The following is an 8,136-nucleotide window of genomic DNA, read 5'->3' as shown; positions in this document are numbered from 1 at the left end:
GTGGGGGCGGCGGCCAAGGAAGCCTGGAGAGCTAGGGGGGCCTCGAGGGAGGGGGGGCAGGTGGGGGAGCCGGGAAAGCGGACACCAAAGGGGAAAGGCCAGCGGGGGTGGGGGGGTGGGCGTCTTTGTAGGGGCCCGAAGGCAGGGCGCGAGGGGCCTGGGGGTGCTGGGCGGCAGAGCTGGGAGCCAGAGTGGATGAGTGCCCCCCGGCCCAGGTAGGGCTGATGGAGGAGGGGGAAGGGACCCAAACTCCGGGAGCGGGGGGTGGGGGAGGGGAGAGGATGGGGGGTGCTTCCCTCTCTGCGTCCCAAACAAAGTGTCACAAAGAGCTCGGCCGGCGGCAGCGGCGGAGGCGGCTGCAACTCAGCTTTTGTTCTCCCGGCCCGGGTAGCTGAGCCCTGGCCTCCCAGTCTCCCAACCCTGTCCCCCATCATCTTTCTGGTTTATCTTCCCCGGGGAGGGGTCTGGGGTGCTGCTGGAAGAACCTCTTGTGCAGGATGAAAGGTCTTGCCCTACTTGCCATTCTACTTCTGGGAGGGAGATTTTCCCAGAGGCTCTCCTACCCACTCCTCACCCCCTAATCTGAGAACTGAGGTTCATATGGGTGCCAAGACTCTGACCTTTCTAGGGTCAGCTCCAGCTAAAGGGGCTTAGGGCTGGCTACATGCCCCCTCCCCCAAATCCAGGTGTTCCAGAACTTTCAGAAGAGGGGTCAAGTTGGGACATGCCCCTGGGATAAGATTCTCCATGGTGGTGTGGCAGTAGGTGAGCAGGTGTACCTTCCTCTCACCTCATGCTGTACATTTGAAACCCATGACTGAGGTCTATAACCCCACCTCGGCAGTGAGGATGGAGGGAAGGAGGCTTTCCCAAGAACTCAATCTAAAAGGTGGGCAAGCTATGCTGTGGGGTCAGTTTGGGGGAGCCACCTGAGCAATGAGGTTCAGAGGGCCATGGAGAGGAGACCATAAAAGTGAACTACTGGCATGTCTGTGTGATAAAGGTGGTCTTGACTCTAGACCACCTAAGGAGTTCCCTTTCCTTTTAACTCCATCTAGTGCAGCATTAATCAATTGTTAGGGGACTTGGAAGGTATAAGGATTCTCAGAAGGAAAAACATCAAGTACAATATTAGAAATGACCAGAGGCGGAGACCTAGTCACAAATATACTTCAAGTCCTGAACACTTGCCCCTTATACTTTGACCCTAAAAACTTTTGAACCACAAAGCTTGAGGGACAATCTTCATGGTCCTTCAGTCAGCAGATGCTTCTATGTACTTGTCCCAGTTGTTTCTAAGAGTCTTCTCACCAACCCTTCCACCCTTCCCTACTCAGTAAGGTTTGGTGGTCCACACCAGCTCTCCTAGCACATAAAAGGAATTGGCCTGTTGCTTTGGAAAGATTTTGGATCCCTATCCCTGGCCCTGCATTCCTATAGAACCCAAATAAGGGTAAGATAACCCTTGATTCCCAGTGGGGGTGGAAAGTAGGTCAGTGCTACTGTCTGGCTAAGTCTCATGGATGGTGTTTAGGGCCTGACTATGGAAAACTCTGACCGTTGCCCACAGGCAATACATGCATGATCTAGGTCCCAGGTCAGTTCATAAAATCTGGGGCTCTGTCATTGCTTTCTCCTGTTGAGAAAAACTCATGGGATCAGGTTCTTGGGACCCCATTTGGTGAGGAGATGATTCAGGAGATCTTGACTGGGCCTAGGAGGGTCTCTCAGTGGTTTTGTTGATTTGAGGCCACCCTCTGGGGAAACTTGCCCTTCTTGGGAATTCAGCTTCAATTTGGGCCTTCTTGTATATCACTGGATTTCCATCCTGGAAACTGCTATGTGCAAAGCAGGTTTTTTGTTTTTGTTTTATTTTGGGGGAGGAAGCTTTTGCCCCATTCCTACTCTACTTGCCTTGGATATGAGGTCAGCGTCCCGTGAGATATTTTGTTTACTATCCTATAGGCAGTTTTAGGGGCCCTAGAATCTTCTCAGAATCAGAGTATGTGCCCATAGGTTAGTCAGCTATGACCATGCAGTATTCCCAGCCTCCCCCCTCCTCCCCCACCATCTGCTTCCTCTGAATATACCAGATTGGCTGTACACCAGGATGTTCCGGGAATCCCCAGGAGAGCAACAGAATGTGATGGACCCAAATACGATGCCTCAGTAACTCATTCCAGGATGTACAAACTGTAACTGTCAGAACAATCCTTATAGCTAATTAAAATTCTTCTAGTTACATCTATTTTCTATTATATCTGTCTATTTTCAGTGACATCCAAAAGGCCAAAATAATCCCTCTGGTACCACGATTTCTTTTCCCCTCTCTATGGTTTCCAGATAGGAATTTTTACAAATCCTCTGGCTTTTCTCAGTGCCTTATCTGTGGTGCTAAAATGGCAAATGTGGCCCCTCTAGTACTTCATTGCTCTATGGTACGGAGGTGGCCAAAGTGGCTCCTCTGGTAGCCCACTGCACTCTCCATGGTACTGAAGGAATGACCATTTGTTTCAGCATCTCTCTGGGGTCCAGAAGAGTCCTGTGACTCAGAACCACAAAACTTTTGAACTGGAAGGGACCATCAGTATAAATTAGTCCAACCCTCTTATTTTACAGATGAGTAAACCAGGAGGTTAAGTGATTTACTGAGGATTGCAGGGCCATTAATGGTCTGACTGGGCCCACAGTAGTCTTGCACCCCTCAGTCGTACTCTAATTCACCTTTCATTATACTACTCAGCGAACTTGGCTAGGCTCTTGCTCAGGAAAGGGGCTTATTTGGAGGATCCAGAAAATGAGGGTGGATGCCTTAATTTGGAGCTACAGAAATACAGATATTAAAAGTGGTGCTGGAGGTTGTTTACTGATCCTTGGACAAAGACATTTTGTTAATTAATCTCCTCTTAATACAATTCCCATAACACAGATTCCACATGTAACAGGTACCTGCCCCTTCATAGAGTCTTATCCTATCTATTAAATGTCAAAAATTAAAGAAGCCTTGGATCTCCAGAGCCTTTTCTCGTTGCAGGGCTGACTCCTGGCTCAGTTCTCTTCTATTAAAGATCCTTAAGCAAAGTAATGCTGAGTCCTTTTCTTTCTCAGTAACCGATTTCAGTTTCACAATGCCTATTGTAAGGAAGTTCTTTATATCTCAAATATTCTTTCTGTCTCAGGCAAAAAAAAAAAAAAAAAAAAATAGGTTAGGCCCACATTTGTCTAGCCTTGACCAGATACAATTCTGTATGTAAGTAAGAAAGATAGACTGGAAGACTTTTGGTCCATTCTCCTAGGCCTATTTCCATGAATCTTAATTCTGGGGTTGCTTCTAAGTCCTAATGCTAACCTCCTCTGCAGCTTAGAATCAGGAGATTTCCACCCACCCCCCACCAGCCACCAAGTCCTCTTCCTCTCACTGCTCTTCATCCTCAGAACTGGAGCTCTGTACATCCCAGGCCCAGAGAATTTTAGCCTGGAGAACTTTAACCCTTTCCAGCTCAGAGTATGTGCTGAGCCCCTATCTGTGCAGATGGCCCAGCCCCGCCCCCCGTCCCTCACTCCAGCCTCTTGAGCTCAGAGCCTGTGTAATCCTCCTCTTGTGTGAGGGAGCCTCTCCCCTGCAGAGAGGAGGAAAGCCTGCTTTGGAACAGCCCTGGACAAAGGGGCTGAGATGCCCCATCAAACTGCAGGCTCCAAGGTTTGAAACAAGGGGATGAATCCTATCCGGTATTTGCAGTTTTTAACCCCTTCCCAAAGCCAGTAGCGCCCCTTAACTTCCACTCCTCCCCCAACTCTCTCTTCATTCCCTCTCCCTCTGGCTCTCTCCCCCTTCATGCCCCTCCCCCTCTGTCTGTCTCCAGACTCTCTGCTGCTGGGAGGTGTTTCTCTCCCATGCATGAATGAGTCTCTGTAATGAATGGAAATGAATGGATCAGGAATCCAGGCAGAGAGAGGAAGAAAGAGGGGGAAAGACAGAAAGACAGGGTAAAGGCAGAAGGAAGAACTACGGAGCCTGGAAGAATGTTTGGCTGGCTGGTCAGTTAGCGGTCTGAGAGCAACGGGTCCCACTTGGATAACTGGGGAGCATGGCAAGCCCACCCCATTTACTCTTCAAGCTGCACAGCCCAACCTAAATGAGAGAAGGGTATACTGTGATGGTCTCCTCCACCATGAGGGTGGAGAGGAAGTGTGTGTGGGGGGGTCTTGGTGGTGGTAGTGGTTGTTCTGGACAAGGCATTTAATATGAATAATTTTGGGGAAGAAATCTGGGTTATCAGGGAGACTTGTGGGCAAATAAAGGAGTACAAGTTTTGAAGACAGCAGCCCCCTCCTGCCTCAGGATGTAAGGAAGGAAAAGGGATAGGTTTCAGAGTGCTAAGAGTCTGGGGTTCGGGGTGACTCTTCCCACTGCTGAAAATCAGGGCTCACCTCTTCCTCCAAATCTGTCTCTCTTGCTTTAGCTCTTCAGCACCTGTTGCCTTCACTAGCAGCTTTTCCTCCTCCTCTTCCCTGCACTCCTCAGAACCAAAGAATGTGAAGGGGGTCCATGGAGGTGAGTGAAGCTCTGGCCTGAACCTATGAGTACCTGCAACTATACTTCCTCCCCTCCCTACCTCTCTCTCTTTCTCTCTGTCTGGACTCCCATTATCAGAAGTTGTTTTTGTGGCCCTAACAGCTCAATTCCCATTCATCCCCCAGCCTCCCCAAGGTGAGTGGGAGGGGCACCCGGTGTTCGTGGTTCAGGCCCTGACCCACCCTCCCTCGGGTTCCTCTGGCTCTCCATGCCCTTGCTTTCCCCACAGCTCTCCCTTCTCCATCTTTTGCTCTACTCACATCTTTCTCCACAGGGCTCACGTCCCCGCGCCTCGGGCGGCCACCTAGCGCCGTCGCCACCGGCCTTCGACGGCGAACTGGATCTGCAGCGCTACTCCAACGGGCCAGGCGTAAGCGCCGGGTCTCCGGGGATGGGAGCAGTGGGCTGGTCTGACAGTCGCACAGGTGAACGGCGCTTCCCCTGCCCTGTATGCGGGAAGCGCTTCCGCTTCAACTCTATCCTGGCTTTGCACCTACGGGCGCACCCAGGCGCCCAGGCCTTCCAGTGCCCGCATTGCGGCCACCGTGCTGCGCAGCGGGCCCTGCTGCGCTCGCACCTGCGCACGCACCAGCCTGAGCGCCCGCGAAGCCCCGCCGCGCGCCTGTTGCTGGAGTTGGAGGAGCGCGCGCTACTGCGAGAAGCGCGGCTGGGAAGACCCCGAAGCTCAGGGGGCCTGCAGGCCACCCCTGCCACCGAGGGCCTGGCGCGGTCCCAGGCTCCTTCGTCGTCCGCCTTCCGTTGCCCCTTCTGCAAAGGCAAGTTTCGCACCGCGGCGGAGCGCGAACGCCACCTGCACATTCTGCACAGGCCCTGGAAATGCGGCCTGTGCAGTTTCGGCTCCAGCCAGGAGGAGGAGCTGCTGCATCACAGCCTGACGGCCCACGGAGCTCCTGAGCGCCCCCTGGCGGCCACCTCGGCTGCACCCCAGCCTCAGCCTCCACCCCAGCCTCAGCCTCCACCCCAGCCTGAACCCAGATCCGTCCCTGAGCCCGAGCCGGAGCCTGAACGTGAGGCAACCCCCGTCTCCGCTCCTGCTGCTCCCGAGGAGCCCCCCGCGCCTCCGGAGTTCCGCTGTCAAGTGTGTGGCCAGAGCTTTACGCAGTCCTGGTTTCTCAAGGGCCACATGCGCAAGCATAAGGCCTCCTTCGATCATGCATGTCCTGTTTGTGGCCGCTGCTTCAAGGAGCCCTGGTTCCTTAAGAACCACATGAAGGTGCACGCCAGCAAGCTGGGCCCACTGCGTGCCCCGGGGCCTGGTTCTGGGCCTGCCCGGGCCCCCCAGCCTCCTGACCTGGGCCTGCTTGCCTATGAGCCTCTGGGTCCCGCGCTCCTCTTGGCCCCGGCGCCCACCCCGGCTGAGCGCCGTGAGCCTCCGAGCCTCCTGGGATACCTGAGCCTGCGAGCCGGCGAGGCCCGGCCCAATGGTGAGGGCGCTGAGCCTGGGGCTGGCCGCAGCTTTGGAGGCTTCCGCCCACTGCCCTCTGCTCTCCCAGGCCGGGCTCGCCGGCACCGCGCGGAGGAGCCAGACGAGGAAGAGGAGGTGGTGGAGGCAGAGGAAGAGACCTGGGCCCGGAGCAGGGCGGTGGGCCCTCTGGCTTCACTGCCCCCGCGCCCGGGCGAGGGCCCAGGGCACTCTGCGACTGCTGCGGGGGCCCCGGCGAGGTCCACCGCCACGCAGGGTACGTAAGCGTCTCCTTTCTCTGAGGATTTCGGCATCCTGGGCGCACACTGACGCCACCACTGCCCCCCTGTCCCCTCCTTTTTAAAAAAGGAGGGGACAGGAGGGCAGTTTCTTATTTATTTTTAGAATTTTCTTATTTTTAAGAATTTTCTTATTTCTCAATTTTCCTCCCCTGGGGGCTTTACAACCTTTTGAGTGTACATTTCCACTCACAGCAAATCAGATCCCTCAGGTTCCCGCAAACATGCCGTTTCCTTCTGGGCTGGGAGGGGAAGCAATCCTGTGGGTGGGTATGGGGACACATGGTCCTAATAGGGTTAGGGCAGAGGGTCCCTCTGACTTCTTTTAATGTGTGTATTGCAGAAGAGAATGGGCTCTTAGTTGGAGGGACCCGGCCTGAAGGGGGCCGGGGGGCCACTGGCAAGGACTGCCCCTTTTGTGGGAAATCCTTCCGCTCAGCACATCACCTCAAAGTGCACCTGCGAGTGCACACAGGTGAGGGGAGCAGCCTCCGGGGTGGGGAGGGGACTGGAGGGCAGGAAGGGGGGTGAGAGGGCTATGGGAAACGCCGGGACATTCGGCAGCCTTCGGATTGTCCAGATGAGATCGTTAGGAAACGCCTCTTAATTAAACGAGAGGGGTGGGAGAGGCGCGGTTTTCCTCCTGGCCCGGAGGTCTGTGTGTGGAGTGAATTGCGGGTTAGGGCTGGCAGTGATTGTGACTCGGGCCCTATCGCACCCCCCGCCCTCCAGGAGAGCGCCCGTACAAGTGTCCGCACTGCGACTACGCGGGCACCCAGTCCGGGTCGCTCAAGTATCACCTGCAGCGCCACCACCGGGAGCAGAAGAGCGGGGCAGGCCCCGGGCCTCCTCCGGAGCCGCCACCCCCTTCCCAGAGGGGTGCAACCCAGTCATCGGGAGCCAAGCCAGCTGCGCAGCCTGCGACCTGGGTGGAGGGCACAGCGAGCTCCCGGCCTCCCTCGAGCGGCGCCACGTCGGGGTCCCGTCGGAAGCCCGCCAGCCCCGGGAGGACCCTGCGCAATGGGCGAGGCGGTGAGGCCGAACCCCTCGACCTGTCCCTGCGGGCAGGGCCGGGAGGCGAGGCTGGGCCGGGGGGTGCCCTCCACCGATGCCTCTTCTGTCCCTTCGCCACTGGAGCCCCCGAGCTCATGGCCTTGCACCTGCAAGTGCACCACAGCCGCAGGGCTCGGGGCCGAAGGCCGCCCCAGGCCGATGCATCCCCGCCCTATGCCCGAGCACCATCCGGAGAGACCCCTCCCAGTCCTCCGCAGGAAGGGGAGGAGGGCCCCGGGCTACTGCGTTCAGGAGAGGCTGGGCTGGGGGGGCAAGAAAGGTAGGGAGCCCTCTTAGGGGCTGTTAGCTTAGTGAGTTTACCCCGCAGGAGCGGGGCCGCGCTAGAGGTAGTTGGGTAGAGCAGCCAGCAGGGGGCAGCGTGGGACCCATATCCCAGCCCCGGGCAGACCAGAGGTGGAGGAGGCAGAGGGCGTTAGGAGGGTGGGTGGGCGATACCCATCCAGCCCAAGAGAGAGTCACAGTGCCTTAGAAGTGGCAGGGGTGAGGATCAAAGAATGGGGTCCCAGGGCTGGCAGAGAGGAGTGTTCCTGGTGAGGGGCAGCTTTGTCAGTCTTTGCTGGTCCATAGGCGTGAGAGTTTATTTTTGTACAATGGGTGGGGGTGGGGGCACTGTACCCTTCTAGCCCCTCCAGGGGCCCTGTAGACGTTGCTATTTTTGGTACGATTCCTGTCATCCCTGTCGCAGAGTTGTGTCCCCAATAAACAGGTGTCTTGAGGCACAGGGCACTGTGTCTGCCTGCCTATGTCCTGTCCTCCTTGGGCCA

At 56.2% G+C, this 8,136-nt stretch overlaps 1 protein-coding gene across 2 annotated transcripts; it reads left to right on the top strand.

Annotated features, from left to right (window-relative positions):
* Window positions 1-4,463: 4,463 nt before the first annotated feature.
* Window positions 4,464-8,093, top strand: ZNF219 (zinc finger protein 219). Of its 2 annotated transcripts, XM_028495594.2 has the most exons (5): window positions 4,464-4,555; window positions 4,851-6,021; window positions 6,091-6,276; window positions 6,642-6,773; window positions 7,031-8,093. In XM_028495594.2, the coding sequence occupies exons 1-5, from the start codon at window positions 4,550-4,552 to the stop codon at window positions 7,633-7,635; spliced, it is 2,100 nt and encodes a 699-aa protein (XP_028351395.1). In that variant the 5' UTR covers window positions 4,464-4,549; the 3' UTR covers window positions 7,636-8,093. The 2 variants fall into 2 exon arrangements, with proteins under 2 accessions (XP_028351395.1, XP_007104848.2); XM_007104786.3 differs by having other exon boundaries at window positions 4,851-6,276.
* The last annotated feature ends 43 nt before the right edge of the window (window positions 8,094-8,136 follow it).

The sequence above is a fragment of the Physeter macrocephalus genome, chromosome 11, assembly GCF_002837175.3.
Source record: "Physeter macrocephalus isolate SW-GA chromosome 11, ASM283717v5, whole genome shotgun sequence".
Lineage (NCBI taxonomy): Eukaryota > Metazoa > Chordata > Mammalia > Artiodactyla > Physeteridae > Physeter > Physeter macrocephalus.
This window is presented reverse-complemented; position numbering and strand designations above follow the sequence as displayed.

Excerpts from the sequence above, each read along its gene's own strand:
- ZNF219 (XM_007104786.3), top strand. Across the intron at positions 6,277-6,641 it reads GAGGTCCACCGCCACGCAGG|AAGAGAATGGGCTCTTAGTT; the intron begins GTACGTAAGCGT and ends TGTGTATTGCAG. Across the intron at positions 6,774-7,030 it reads GCACCTGCGAGTGCACACAG|GAGAGCGCCCGTACAAGTGT; the intron begins GTGAGGGGAGCA and ends CCCGCCCTCCAG.